Below are 15,978 nucleotides of genomic sequence, written 5' to 3'. Positions count from 1 at the left end.
TCTTGAGGAACATGCTCTTGAGGAACTTCGTCTAATGAGGAAACAGACAACTAAAAAGAGTGTGATGTGTTAAGTACTGTGCATGTAAATAATTTTAGGTGATAAATAATATATCAAGAAAATTTGAAATATATTTTAACATGGAGGATAAATTCAGCACCTTTATTCTTGTGTCTACCATAGTACAAAATTACTAAAATACTTTGTGTTTTTTAAAAATACTATTTTATATTCTTATTGAATTTTTCAGATATTGGGCATATCTTTATAAGGTGGTTAGAAATTCTTAAAGGACATTAAAACTTCGGTATTCTTACAGGGTTAGTATAGCATATGGAAGTTTCTTAATAAATATCTGCTGATTGATTCTATTTTTAATATTTAAAAAGCATGGTGACTATAGTTAACAGTACTGTACTGTGTATTTGAAAGTAGCTAAGAGAGCAAATCTTAAAAGTTCTCACCACCAGAAAAAAAAGAAAAGTAACTACGTGAGGTGATAGTCAAGGGAGATGAATTGAGAATGCAGAGCAATAGAGATACCCAATCCACAGAGAAATGCCTTACAGAGAGAGCCCAGTGGCCATGCTGAGACTTTAATAATTCAAGATATTTAAAATATTTTTGTCAAATGACATTATCATTTAGGACTTTTATTTCCTCGTACAGATGTTGACCCTATCTCAGAGTATTGCCCAACTGGAGGCTCAGGTGGAAAAGATTACAAGAGAGAAGATTTCAGCTGTTAATCAACTAGAGGAAATTCAAAACCAGCTTACTTCCCGGGAAATGGATGTCACAAAGGTACAAAGAGAGATTTTAGTTTACTAATTACTTAAATATTTTAGTTGAAAATTTTTTCCTAGTGTAAAAAGCTCAAAAAGAAGTCTGGAGTATAAAAATTTTGTTATTTCAAGATAATTAAGGTCCACATAACAGTCATTCAGCAAACATTTACTTATTATCAGCAGGCCCTTTTCTGGGTGCTGCAAATACAAAGATGAATTAGACACAAATCATGTCCTCAAAGAGCTTAAGGATTAAGTTGCTGAGACAGACTTGTAAATAAACAAGTTTTATTACTTTAATTATTGAATACTTGATAAAACTTGTACATCTGAGTTAGTCAACTAGGAGTAATTTTTTGCATAAGTTTGGTCTTCACAATAATACTAAAAGACATGTATTTATTTATAACATGAAAAGTGTGCTTAACATAATTCTCCATCTCTCATTCCTTTCAGACTTGTTCTCTAAAATCAAGATTCTAATACTACAACTTATTCTGTTGGTCCTTAAATTTATACTTTACACTGTGGTATCACCGTGTCTGCACTATGGGCATCACAAACTTGTGAACCAAGAACTAAAATGCTTAATGGTCTTAACTGGCTAAGGTACATGTTTAAGAAACAGTAGAAATCTGTGTAGATTTCAGTAATCATTGCTTTAAAACTAAGTAACTAAATATGGACATGCATGATGTAATAAATTAAATCAATTTATTTTTCATCAATACATACACAGATAATTTTATTAAAATGCATACCCATTTCATACTGCATTTTGCTTCTCAACATATTTTCCTATATTTGGACACATTTTTAATGCCATTATTGTTTTATAACTCAGTAATTTAAATTAACTTTAATATATATTAGGAAAGGAAGCCTATTTTTTCTTTTTTTTCCTTGAATTTATATAGTTCTTCATTTGCTTTCTAAAATTCAAGCTAGCTAATGTAGAAGCTTAAAATATCATATTTGCCAATATAATTGATGTGTTTGTGTGGAGGTAGGGGTAGAAGTAAGGGAACTGATGCAGAGAGATGGAAATGGTTAACCTGGATTGATAGGTGGAAGCTATGATGAGGATTTTCAGTTCATTATAAGGAGAGAACTTTCTGTTGAAATATGGTACAGTAAAGAATGATTACTTGTCTTTAGAACTGTCCAAAAGGACTCAAGCATCAGAGGAGTGCCTTAAGCCTGCTTCCAACCCTGGAATAATATAATTCTAGTTAAATTTAATTTGCTCATTTATTTTAGATGAAATTTAAGTGTTACAGATAAACTTAGCAAATGCATTTTAAACTGAAATTAGTGAGGCGAGGAAACTTTAAAAATAAAATTAAGGGGTACAGTCATTTTAAACAGGACCTAATGCTTAGATATTTATTATGTATAATAATTTTGTACCGGTGTTGGGTTTTAAACACCATGGTTGTATAACTGTTATGTTCTGGTATTATAATTGGGGTCTTTAAATTTTATTCCCATATGTAAATCAAATAGATTGGAATAGTGAAGAAAGTCAATTAGGGCTCTTCTATTTTTTTTCTGTAATTCTTAATTTTTTAATTTTATTTAGCTTTAGTAACTTTTTGTGAATTACTAATATTTTTGAAAGGGGAAGGATTAACTCTTGCACATTGAAGGTATTTGAATTTCAGATACAATTTGTGTAATTTTATTCTTTTTTTTAGCCTTTTGAGGGTCACTGGGGAGAAGCTTACTGACTTCTCTCTTGTCACTATAATTTTTGAACACAGATTAGTTTATTTTTAACGTATTTTTTATTTGAACATAGGAAATGCATATAGGTTTTATAAGATTCTAATACTTCAATAATGATGAAACTAATTTCTAAAATTCTAATGATCATTTTTGGAGAACTACCAAAATTGCAAAGTCTCAAGCAGATATAGCCATTAGATGATACATGATTTTTAAAAACTTGTATTTGTAACTTAGAAGCTGACTTAGCAGATGTGTGTATTACTTGATCTCTCTACAAGTTCTCAGTTATCTCAAAAGTTCATAACTTCTTTATTTAGATTTATCTGCTAATTGTATTTTCCAAATGTATTTATCTGTCTGTAGATGCCCTGGATTGAAAAAAAAGATTATATAAAGAATGATATGCAATTTTAAGATACTGAGTGTGTTTATTATTTAACAATATGTTAAAGTCATTTCACTTACATGTATATTTTCCTTTTATGTTGAATGCCATAGTTATTTTAAAAGCAGAGTGGGCTTACTTGCAGTCTATGACTTTTAACTTTCTTAATTTAAATACATAGTATTGTGCATGGTAAGATTGACATAATCTGCAAAGCCTACGGTAAATACAGGCTGGGTAATACTCTACTCCTAAATATTGATAATATAGTCTATTAGCAGAGAGAAAAATACCTTTATAAATTTCCTTAAATAAAAGCCTAACTGATAAAGAGTTTAAAGGAAAGTTTTTAATATAGAGTGTCTATATAACCATGACAATTTGAATGAATAATGACATAGCTTAATATTTTAATTAATAATTTTACCTAGTTAAAAGCAAGATGATAGTGCATTTTAGATGATAATATGCAATTGAAACTATTATTTTACATGAAAAATCTTGTATATATCACTTAAATTCCCTGGTTATGCATTTCTTTATCTGTCATTTGAAATTGTAAGACTCAATAACATCTGATATTGCCTCCACATCTTAACAAAATATATTGAATATGCTAATAGAAAATGCCATTCTTAGGAAAGTTCTATTGTATTTTATTTATATGACCTCTAGGGGGCACCAAAAGATCTAATTGCAGGCCTTGCCTGGTAGATTCCAGCAGCTATTGATCTAGTTTTTATAATCTAACAGGTGTGTGGAGAAATGCGCTATCAATTGAATAAAACCAAAATGGAGAAGGATGAGGCAGAAAAGGAGCACAGAGAGTACAGAACAAAAACTAAAAGGGATCTTGAAATTAAAGATCAGGTAAGATTTGATACAAGCGTAACTACAGCAATTAAAGACATAACTAATGTTTTTTTTTTCTGAAATGGTTGTGGTTTTATTCCTAAGTCATTTATTTCTATTATATTGTTTCTAACTAATGGAATGATCCAATTTATACTGTTAAAAGAATTTCATCTACAGTTGCCTAAAATTATCACCTTTCACATGAAATTGTGAGAATACAACTGCATGCATATGAAATTACAATCTGACAGGTCATAAATATACATTTGGATATGTGTATCTATTACTTACAAAAGTAAAAGAAAATGTTCTAATGTTCATTTTGAACCTAAAATATATGTACATAAAGTTCTTTAAAGTTGCCAACTTGAATCCAATTTTAAGTGAAAAAGTTTAAAATTTGTGAGATGAGATGAGTTGATATGTAAATATGTCAATCAAATTGATCGTTGGCAGAGTGAAACCAGTTTTAACTAAGATAACCATGAATACGTTTGCTCAGGAAACCTAAATACAGTAAAATTGGAAATGTTAGGAAAAAAACTGCTACTTACTTCAATTTCAGTTTGAACAGATGTTTTACATTATATCTTTGTTGAGATCATGTAGATACTTCAATTTTAATTGACAACGTGGATAAAGTTTTTAGAGAGGCAGTTCTAATAGGCTGACTTTTGATTTTCTAATTTTGTTATAGTACAGAACATTGAACACTTTCATTCTTTTTATTCAGTGAAAGCAGGTTGAGAAATCTATTCAATTAAAATAAGACTGAGTTCTCAGTGCCATTATTTTAAAGAAATCACTATGGTTTAAAAGTGGGTAGCCCTAAGTAAATTTTTTTGAAATATATTTCTAGTTCAACACTTTTTACCGTATTTTCCAACATATCTCCCTTTCAACCCAATCAACTCTTCTATGCAAATGATGCAAAGACAATTGGGACAAGTATTGAAAATGAAAGTGATAATGAAATTTAGTACAAAAAGTTTTTCAAGTTGTAACTGAAATCCCTGGCATTAAATTAAAATCTAAACAACCAAAATCAAATTATGCTTTTGTATCACTATATTCAAAGTGTTCTAACAAGTTTTAAATTTTCAGAAGAATTTTCCTTGTTAACATGTACAAATAATGAAACTGTTGATATTTCATTCCATCCAGTTGGGGGCGTGCCTGATAGTGGAATTAAAAATCCTTTCTATCAGGAACTGAAGATCTAGGATTACTAACCAACACAGAACTTTCCTTTTCTGATATATTATATGACTTCTTTAAAAAGGTATCATATTGGCATGCTCACTAGCATTATTATATACCTTTTCTGTTATTCTGTAGCATCTGCCAGCATAACATTTTGGACTAACTGGAAAAATACAGTAAGGAAGAGTCTCTGAGTTATTTAAAAATTACATTTTAATATTCTAGAGAGAAAGAACACTATAGGAATAATAAGATTATAATATCCCTTGTAAATGAATAACGTGTGTAGAAATATTCGTAATATTTGTCTTTTAGTGCTATATCTCATTTTAATTAACCACTAATGAGGTGGAGGCTAAAGTTGCAGGATTATAAAAGGACAGTTTTCATTTGTAAATATTTCCTGCTAAATAGTGAAACATTGACAGTTTTTATAATGATTTTAGTATTATTTTTAGATAGAGATGTGCCTTTTTAGGACGTCAGAGATGTGATGTGCTTATTACTATTTTTTCTTGGACATAATTTGAGGAAATCTTATAGGTACTCCTTGTAACTATTTTGTATTGAATAGACAGTTTCAAAAAAAAAGAAAGTAGTGGTGTCTCATTCCATTGATGATCTGGAGTAGCAAAGCAGCAATTGTTCTTTGGTCTTTCAGCCATGACCTGACCTTCTGTCTTTATGACTGAAGAGCTACTTTGCTTGGCCACCATCTGCACTGACGAGAGAAATTTACATTTAACTTTTAAAAGCTGGGCATGTTGAATGTTGATCTGAAGTACTTATAATAATATAAAGCGTATTTTACTTTTAAAGTGTTACATATCATGCAATTCAGAATAACAAGAAGGCTATCTCTATGTTTACAAAAAAGGGGGTTCCTTGTAATATAGTCATTTTATTTATATTTTTGTTAATCTGGCTTCTTACAGTTTTAAAGTAGATGGGAATCTGTCAGATTGGAATGTGGTGAGAACAAGAGCTTTTTGATGTATACAAAATAGGGCAAATGGTTGACCACCCAAATCATTTTCCTTGTGACCCAAGCCTTGACTCTGGCATAATTAGAAGGAAAGGTTAGGAGAGTAACAATGGCAATCTCTTCCTCCCATTTTCTCCTTTTCTTTTTTTTTATTTTGTTAGGAACTGATGGGCAGATTATCCTTCCCATCAACTCCTTTGTGTCTCTTCAGTTTAGAGAGCTCCTGTCAGCCTCAGAGGATGCTTCTCACACTAAAAAAAAAAAAAAAAAAAAAAAAAAAAGACATTTGGTATGAAGGAGAATGAAAAATCTGTGCCCTGATTTTTATTAGAAATTTTTTGTAGACAACAGTTATACACATACACACACTCCATTATGGGAATTTAAAGACATATATGAAGATAAAGAGACTATTATAATGAATCCCCACATCTCCATCACCTAGGCTCCTCATTTTGCCAATCCTATTCCATCTACCTCACAATTTTTTCTCTCCTTCATCTTCACCTTCATTGTCATCTTCATCTTCTTTGTCATCCCTGTCATCCTTTTCTTCTCCATCTTCTCTTCCTCTTCTGTCTTCCCTCTCTTCTGCTTTTGCTGAAGTATGTAAAGCAGATCTCAGACATTATGTTATTACCCATAAATACTTCAACGTGCATCTATGAAGGATTTTTTTCACAATCACTACGTCATCATCATACCTAAAAATATTAATAATTCTTTAATATCATATAATGCCCAACCCATATTCAAATACCATCTCTACAGTGTTTGTTTTACAGTTTATTCAAATCAGGGAAACCTACGTTTTTGTATGTTAGAATGTTATGGTATTACCTTCTTTAATAGGAAATAAAGGGAAATCTTAGAAAAATTTCAACTTTCTTTGTTGTTATCAATAAATTTCATGCATAGTGTTTTGATTGTGCTTTATATTTATAAGATACCTCATCACCATTCTAAGGAAATGAGTTAATCCTGTAGCAAACTATCTGAGGAAATAGCTACCTTGCAGCAACCCCAATCATCATATTCTGAAAGGAGCCCCTTAGTCTGAAATCCAAAATACATAATTAATTTCAGAGCCTTACATTTAAGATTTAGGAAGGCTACAGGAAACCTGTTATTACCCTGGCGGTATGAAGGTTAGCTGACTCTGAAATGAGTGATGCATAAGTGGAATTTTCTTTATTAGCTTCCATTTTGGTAGATGAGTCTCAGAAGATGATTCTTTACAGCCTTTGATTCTTTGATCGGGGCCTAGTACCAAATGAAAACACAGGGCCCTTTGTTCAAAAAGCGGGAAAAAAGTGATGTTAAAGGTACTGAATTACAAAACGTTTTCCTTTCTCCTGCAGTCAGCCTTTCCTCTCTCTCTCACTCTCTCTCTCTCTCCCCTTCTCCCTCCCTCTGAATGTCATGGTGTTTTTATTTGCTATTTAATGTTGGACTCCCTCCAGCACAGGGATATTCATGGTGGGGGAATGCAGACCCCCATAGGTGCCCCATGACTGGGTGTACAGATGAATCCATGGTTTCTAGGTTCTCCATGTCACTAGCCACAGAACCTATACACCATGCCCCGGAGGGGAGGGGAGAGAGTCAGTCTTCTCCATCCCAAGGTGGTCAGCTGGGCAGCCCCCTAGAGACTGCAGCCTCCACACAGGGAGACACTTGGCACAGGGGTCAGGGTGGGCAGAGGCTCCACGCTGAGTCTGTTGAGTGTGCTGTAGTGCTGCCAGGCGGGAGGAGGGATAGTCAACTCCATGTCCTACCCTCAGGCGTTAGGGGTGTACACACTCAACCCAACCTTTCCCAGGCTCACATCCAGGCTCCTGCCAGAGGTAAATGATAACGGCAGAACAAATGCCTCCCCCTAACACTTCCATGACCTGGTCCCACCCAACATGGAGAGCAGCAAGGTCCCAAGGCAGGGGCCAGGAAGAGGAAGCTGGAAGGGAACAAGTGTCCAAGAAGTGCCCCAGGGCTGCCATGAGTCAGTGGAGAGACAAGACCACAGATGTGAGTGGGGTTTCCATTGTACCATCAGACTTCACCTATAAAACACAAATTCCAGTATAAAATCCCTAAGAATTTTAAGACGTTGACCACAGAGCATTAAACTGCAAGTTCAGGGCCCTTCTAAACACAGGGCCCTGTATGAGCACACTGATCACATGCCCATGAAGCCACCATAGCTATGGGGATAGGCAGACAGAGATTTGGTGTGCTAATGCATACTCCTACTTACATATGCAGATATGAGTGCGTGTTTAACATGCGCAGGTGTCCTGTATCTGTAAAAGAAGGCTGGCCAGCAACAGCGTATGGGCCAAATTGACCTGCAGTCTGTTTTTACAAATAAAGTTGTAGTAGAGCACAGCGACACTCATTTGTTGATATATTGTCTACGGCTGCTTTCCTGCTACAAAGGCAGAGCTGAGAAGTTGTGGCAGATACCCCATAGCCCACCATGACTGAAATACTTACTATCTGAGCCTTTAGAGAAAAAGCTTGCCAACCCCTGCCCTGAGTATAAAGATAAAACTTTGTTTCCCCTGCCCTGCTAGAGTGTGGAGTTTTGAGATTGAAGACTCATCAATCTTAAATTATAACTTAATGGTTTTAGAGTATTTTGAAATACAGAAAATGTGCCAGATCCCTGGTCTCTTAATCATCTAATGGCATCAGCAGGTGAGTATATGACTGGTTATAGTCTTATTATCTTATTATTAGTGGCACATGGCTTAAAAACTGGCTTGGATGGGAATACACATATACATAAATAAATTGTTTTATATTACAAAATTTTTAGCTTGGTTCAATTTCTTTCAGAGTTAAAAAGACTTTCTTGTCAGTATTGTGTAAGTTATAACTTTGGAGTTGTGGCTAATACTGAGTAGGAAACGTTGAAGTTCAAAATTACCTGAAGGGGGTAATCAAAGCAAATATTTAAGGCTAGAGCACATATACAAAAGAAATAGATCAGAAAATTTTGGCTAGAAAATTAACACAAAAAAAGATTTGAGTGTTGCTCGTATCTACAGCAGTATGACTCCACACTTTAATGCTGACATTAAAAAATGTGGACTGTATCAACACAGGAGTTATTTCCTAAGTTCAGTTGAATGAATTAGATTGTTGGGAGTAGTACAGCTATTTTGTATGGCTTTGTGTAAATATGAGAGGAAGCCCAACACGTCCTAAAGGTAAGTCCTACATAAGGCCAGGGAAATAAAAGTAATAAAGAAAAGTTGAAGAATTGTACCTTTCTACTTAGAGAAGACTAAAGCATTGCTTCACTATCTTTAAGGACTTGACAGATAATTTCAAGGAGAAAGTTAAACACCTGTTCTCAATCTTTAGTATGGAAAGAATAAGAACAAAGAGATTTAATCACAGCAACTGGAAATCACAGCAGCCTGAAATAACTTTCTGACAGTAAGAAGATTGAAATAGATTGCTACAACAGGCCATGGAACTTTCTTCCCTGAAATTTTTAGTTTTAAACGGTAGCAGTAATATGCTTTACCTAAAGACCCAACTAATGGACCTCTGAGGTCCATTGTCTTTTATTTGATTCTGGAAACATCCTAGGAATATTTCACTGTATGTGTTAAACTGGCTAGTAGTGATATTTGTCTTTTCTACTTGTAATTTAGCAACTACAGATTAAAGAAAAATCCCGTTCGTCTCTGTTCTCTCTTATGTGTCTGTAATGCTGTATACTCTCTTCAGAAGGCTTTTGGGGAATATATTGAGATAATGGATGGCTTCTGAGAGCTAGACTTCAGAAACTATCCAACTACCACCTGCAGTCTCACTTCTATCTCTAAAAAATGACTGGGATTGGGCCACTTGGGCATGCCGTTAGTACATGTAATCACTTGGTCCTGGTGATGACAGAGTTGCTCTCCAGTGTTCTTCACACCGTCTTTCAGTGCTGGAGGCTTAGCACATTCGTTTCCCTGCTCCTCACTCAGACCACAGCCATTCGAGAGGGCTTGGCCTGCCCAGACCAGAACGCTAGGCACTGTGGGGTGATAACTAGAAGACCCAGGTCCTGCCCTTAGGGGGTTTATATTCTAGTTTAAGAGACAGAGTACACATTTGAACATGCCTTAAAAATACTTGCAAAGTAGCATATCGACAAGTGCAAATTAATGTAGTGTGAACTTCATGCTGGCTACAGCCCATAAGAGGGAGAATCTGGTTCCATGTGTGTGATGCAATAAAAGCTTTTTTTTTTTTTTTTAAATAGCATCTTCCCTAAGTATGCCCTAAAGCATTGTTCATCATACTTAGATAAATTTGTGTTCTTATCACAGGCTAACCAAGAATTCTGAGAAAATTCTTCACCCTGGCATATGTCTAATAAATCAGCTTCTTTTGTTCTTGTGCTGTGTGATGCTTGAATGGAACAAATAGGATTATGTAAATAATTTAAAATATCTCCATTTTATAAAATGTTATCAACTTATTATTTTTCTAAAACACCGTATAAAGTTAATTTCTCCATTTAAGATTATAATTATGTTTGTAAGGTTAGAAAATTAGCAGTAAAAAATTGAGTTTGATTTTTTTGAACAAAGAAACAGTTCCACATCAATCCAGTGAATAATACCAAGTTGCAGATCCTTGGGGCATTTAGCATTATTAACTTTAATAATGATTTGGGCTGTGGTTTTAGGTGGCAGTATATGTATATCTCATTCATAAAACCACTATGGAAATTCATATGTTCAAAAAAGTCATTTGATTTTCCAGCAAAGATGATAATGCTAGTCACCATAATAATATATTTTTAAAAAAATCAAATATGCACAGAAACAATATATATGAAAGTAGCAATATAGGGCTATTTAGAGATAAGGGCACAAATAAGAAACAAAACAAGCCCTTTTAGAAATAATACGCCTTATGGGATAAATATTTAGAAATAAATGTGTGCCTTTGGATAGGAATATAAAACTGTAAAGTGAAGTCAAGAAATATTTTTGTGTTTTAAGGAAGTCATAAGATTCATCAACTATTGGTCCTAAAGAAATACAATTTATGCCGTGTTTCAATTTCAGTGGATGATTCATATTTTGGTCCTTAAAAAATTTGTGCATGCTTATTTTGACCTTAAAAGTTGACCCAGCCTTCTAACCTTACAGGTTATCTTCTCTGATTACCAAGTCTGCAATTCTGGTGACTACCAGGTGGCAGCAGTTCTTTGAATATGTTTCCATGCAGGCCGGCAAACTGAGTGGTATTAGACATAGGACAGCTACAGATGCTTTTTTTTTATAGTCCATAAATATTAGTACCAATATCCAGTATAAATATTACTAATTACTACATATGTATACATTAAAAAAAATATTTATTGTATAAGCATAGACACATTCACAGAAGCCAATAATTCCACCACCCAACAGAGCAAATTGTTTTCATTTTTCTGTTTTACCTTCTACTTTTTGTCCATATGCATATATAATATTTTCAAGTAGTAAACATAGCCTAGATGTAATTTTGGTTTTTACTTTTTCCACTTAACAATATCTTAAGCATTTTATGTGTTGCTGCCTTCTCTTCATAGATCACTTAATATGGCCATTTACGTGTACTTTCAAAGGAAAGTGATAAGTCATATTTTGAAGAGAACAGATACTGTTATAAATTTAGAATCCTTTTGCCCTAAACTTCACTCATTTTTTTAACTCAATAACCATATATTGCATGCACTATGCTGGCCTAGAATGAACTTCAGTTCTTAGAAAAGGGAGTATATAAGACAGGTTTGCAAATAAATATATGTCAAAGAACATAATAACTATCATTAGCAAACTACCAAAGGGTATGATGATTTAGGAGAAGGAGAGAGGACAAACTTGAAGGTTGGTAAGGATGTTGCCCACCATAGATGGGAGACGAAGGCATTTAGGTTGGAAAATGGCAGCTTGAGCAAAGGAATGGGGATAGGCACGCAGGGGAAGGAGATGTTCAAGGAATGTATGTGTCTTTTGATTCCATAGCATACTTGTATCACTGACCTCAGTATCTCAAGTGCCACGTCTCTGTTATAAAAGATTGCCCATAGAAAAAAGTCTTCTATAAGGTTCAGAATCCCAAGTAATTGCCTACATATAACATGCCGCATGTCCTACAGTCAGGCACAGAAGTCATATCATATTTTGGGAATATTTGCATAAGTTTTTCGTTTCCTTTGTAGTGTTTTCTATGTAATGAGACGATTTTAAGATTTTCAACATCATTTTCAGATGGCATACAACAAAATGTCTTCTTATTAAGTGTTAGAATCAAGTAGGATTAGTTTTCTAGAAATAAAAGAATTGACAGTTACTTTAACAATTTGTAGAAGATTTCCACATGACTAATAATGGAAGGTGAAACACAGAGTGTACAGGGTAATATTTTACCTGTGGACTGTGAGTCCAAAGACTTGATTTGACTTTTCAGCTAACTTCCTGAGCAAACCTCTCAGAGCCTCATTTTCTTTCCCAGTGAAATGAGAAGCTTGGATAAGTGAAAGCTAAGGTTTTCTTTATGTCTAAATGCCTATGTTTTCAGAAACATAAGAGATATTTCTCTGTTGTTCTTAATTATGAATTAAGTATTAATAAAATCAATAAAATTACATGGAGTCTCAAGTGTCATTCCAAATTTCCCATTCACTCTGATTTTATAAAAATGCCACTTCTGTTATAAGAATGAAATTTTACTGTCATCAATTTTAGATTATATTCTTTTCATTATGATGAATAGTAGAACAATGAAACATCTAGCCTTTTAAACAGTTGAATTTAAATACAAGATAGATACCATTTAATCTGCAATAAGGATTAAAGTCCTAGTCTGAATTAAGAATGAAGGTCTATTGGAAGGATTTTAGACAACAGCAAACTGCCCAAGGTAGTATTTTTGAAGAGTCGTCACTTTTCAGGAAGCCTGCAGAATTAAATACCCTCAGTCAGAGTTTCGTATCTGTGTGAACCCATGACCCCTGGGAATAAATTGGTAACTCCTTTGGAGAAAAATGGCATTAATAGTTAATGCTTTCACTTTCAGTTTTTCCTTGGTGCTCTCATAAATACAGCCATGGAATGAAATGCTGTGGCAATTCTGGATCTAGATGACCTAGAATATGATCATATTTTTTTGTATTTTGATTTTTTAATCATCAGAATGAGAACAAGTTTTTAATTCTCTTAGAGATTTCACATATCCCTGGCATGTTCCTCTGACCCTCATTGGAGTACAGTGTGAGAGGCTGCCCTAGACAGAGATTCTAGATATAACTGCAGGCTGCTCATGACTATTAATAAATTGCAAGATGTTTAGATATTCATGCTGCTATTCTTAAGAGATGGTCAAGGTAATTTAACCCTTCTTGGTGTTAACATCTGTATTTAAGTGGATCACTTACACTGACATTTAGATTTTAGGGCAAAGACAAGAAAGCAGCAGTGTCCTTATTTCTGGCCTGCTTTCTGACTGCCCTGAGACTTTTTGGCATTCCCTGTGGAGAATAGAAAATTCTTTTCTGTATAGAATCTCTCTCCTTACAACTGAAGTTCTGATATTCATTCATATTCGTCCTCTCTCTCTTTCTCTCTTCTTCCCCTCCACCCCCATCACCACCCCCCCCCACCATGGTAATAAAACATGCAAGTAATAGCATTGGCCTGGCTTCAGGAGTCATGAGTCAACTGTGGTTGAAAGTTCCCCATAAAGTACAAGGGAATGCTCGTGTCTTAGAGAGAGTGGCAGCCAAGGAAAAGGGGGAGGTAAAAAGTTTAGGGAAATCTTAAGAAGGTGGAGGAGAAAGAATTGTTGAATTCTTTGACATGAAAGATTGTCCCATCATTGCAAGTACTACCTTTTCTTTTGGGTCCTTCTTTCACTTGCTCAGAATTATCTGCATAGAAATCTGAATTCACTCATTTAAAAAAATTTATTGAAATATAGTTGATTACTTCCGTTTCTTGGTGCTGTGGACTGTGGGCCTCCGGGGTCAGTGAAGGATCTCTAGATGGCTGGACGGAAACTTGCTCTAAAAGCCATTGACTGGGTACCTTTTGGGGAGATCATACCCCGCAACCAGAAGGCTGTTGCTAACTCCCTGAAATCCTGGAATGAGATCCTCACCTCCAGGTTGGCCGCTCTGCCTGAGAAGCCACCTGCCATCGACTGGGCTTACTACAAGGCCAGTGTGGCAAAGGCTGGCTTGGTGGATGACTTCCAGAAGAAGTTTAATGCCCTGAAGGTTCCTATGCCGGAGGATAAATATACTGCCCAGGTGGATGCTGAAGAAAAAAAAGATGTGAAAATTTGTGCTGAGTTCTTGTCTCTCTCTAAGACCAGGATTGAGGAATATGAGAAAGAGCTGGAGAAGATGAAGAACATAATTCCATTTGATCAGATGACCATTGAGGACTTGAATGAAGTCTTCCCAGAAACCAAATTAGATAAGAAGAAGTATCCCTACTGGCCTCACCAGCCAATTGAGCAATTATAAACTTGAGTCTGGGAGAAAGCTCTGGCCCTTGAATTGTAAACTCTGGACATTAAAAATAATTATATAGTAAAAAAAAAAAAAGAAATATAGTTGATTTACAATGTTGTGTTAGTTTCAGGTGTGCAGCAAAGTGATTCAGTTATATATATATATATATATAAACTACATATATAGTTATATATAGATTCTTTCCCATTATAGGTTATTACAAGATATGTTATACAGTAGGTCATTGTTGGTTATCTGTACATGTAGTCGTATGTACATTTTAATCCAAAACTCCTAATTTATTCCTCCCCCACTTTCCCCTTTGATAACCATAAATTTGTTTTCTATGTCTGTGAGTCTGTTTCTGTTTCGTAAATAAGTTCATTTGTATCATTTTTTTAGATTCCACATATAAACGATATCATATGATAGTTGTCTTTCTCTGTCTTACTTCACTTAATATGATAACCTCATACTGAGAGGTAATTGTCATATCCTAATTTGAATTAGAAACCTTAGGGTGTCATTTTCAACTTGTCTCTACACTTACGTTTATCATAGAAAAATAGGGCTGAGTCAGTGTTTCTTCCCTAAGTAATTGAAAGTCCACTGTGTGTACAGTGATTGAAGCTGTTTAAGGGTTTATATATCAAGAGCCAGATGTTTTGGTCTAAAAGGGGATTTAAGGCAAATGGATGAATCAACTATCTAGTTATATATTTAAAAATCTAAAGACAGATATCTTCGTGTGTGTATATATATACAGATATATGTATGTATGTGTATATATATTTAGATATAGATATATGGCACATATATCTCACTAATACATAATACAAGAAGTGTGACTTACTGATAAGCAGGCTTTTCTTGAGCAGAGCCTGAAGTCTCTAAATGCTGAATTTAGGATACCTTTGACTTACTTCATCAGCCAGGAGAGAACAAAGGACTCTTGAGTTGTTCCAGTTATAAAAACAAGAAAAGGAGAGTAGAGGAAAAGGAAAAAAACAAAGTAGGAAGAGAAAATGAGAAAGATTTTAGAAGGCATTCTAAAGACATTTACACTAAGAACAACTGGGCTTTCACCTCTATTTACTCTGCTTCACATTCAACTATAACTTAGAAGGGGCCAACATGACCACAGATCCACCATTATACTCTATCCGTATTTTCAGGAGGGATCCATAATTATGGATTTTTTAAAACTGTAATTGCTATAGCTCCTTTTCGCCACCCCCGTTTCCCCCAACCATTGCTGGTTGTTAAGAGTAACTTAATATAGCTTGGCATTTTTCAGAAGATGCTTTCTAACCACGTAGCAATAAAATTCATGAAGGTAATTTTTATCTTTAGTCTCCCTTGTTTCAGTGGCTTCATACGAAGGATCAGAGGGAGGACATCAGATAGTAAAGGGCAGTAGCTTGGTGGGTACTGAGAGCCAAAAAGACTTTAATGACTTAGTTTGGCCCCTTCATTTCATAAATGATTAGACTGTGAGTAAGCTGAGAGTTAATAC

General features: G+C 34.5%; 1 protein-coding gene and 1 pseudogene across 12 annotated transcripts in view; both read left to right on the top strand.

Annotated features, from left to right (window-relative positions):
• Positions 1-15,978, top strand: part of SDCCAG8 (SHH signaling and ciliogenesis regulator SDCCAG8) — a 263,302-nt gene that overhangs the window by 90,264 nt on the left and 157,060 nt on the right. For all 11 annotated transcript variants that reach the window (XM_082470278.1, XM_082470276.1, XM_082470274.1 and 8 more), the window contains 2 exons: positions 670-804; positions 3,658-3,774. In XM_082470278.1, coding sequence (XP_082326404.1) covers positions 670-804; positions 3,658-3,774 — 252 coding nt within the window. The remainder of the gene's footprint in view (positions 1-669; positions 805-3,657; positions 3,775-15,978) is intronic.
• LOC309665043 (ATP synthase subunit d, mitochondrial pseudogene) lies at positions 13,923-14,559 on the top strand (annotated as a pseudogene). The gene has a single exon. The product of its transcript is annotated as an ATP synthase subunit d, mitochondrial pseudogene (transcript).

Source organism: Balaenoptera physalus, assembly GCF_965194825.1.
Source record: "Balaenoptera physalus genome assembly, chromosome: 1".
NCBI classification, from domain to species: Eukaryota; Metazoa; Chordata; class Mammalia; order Artiodactyla; family Balaenopteridae; genus Balaenoptera; species Balaenoptera physalus.
Note: the sequence above shows the minus strand (reverse complement) of the source record. Positions and strands in the feature narration are given on the sequence as shown.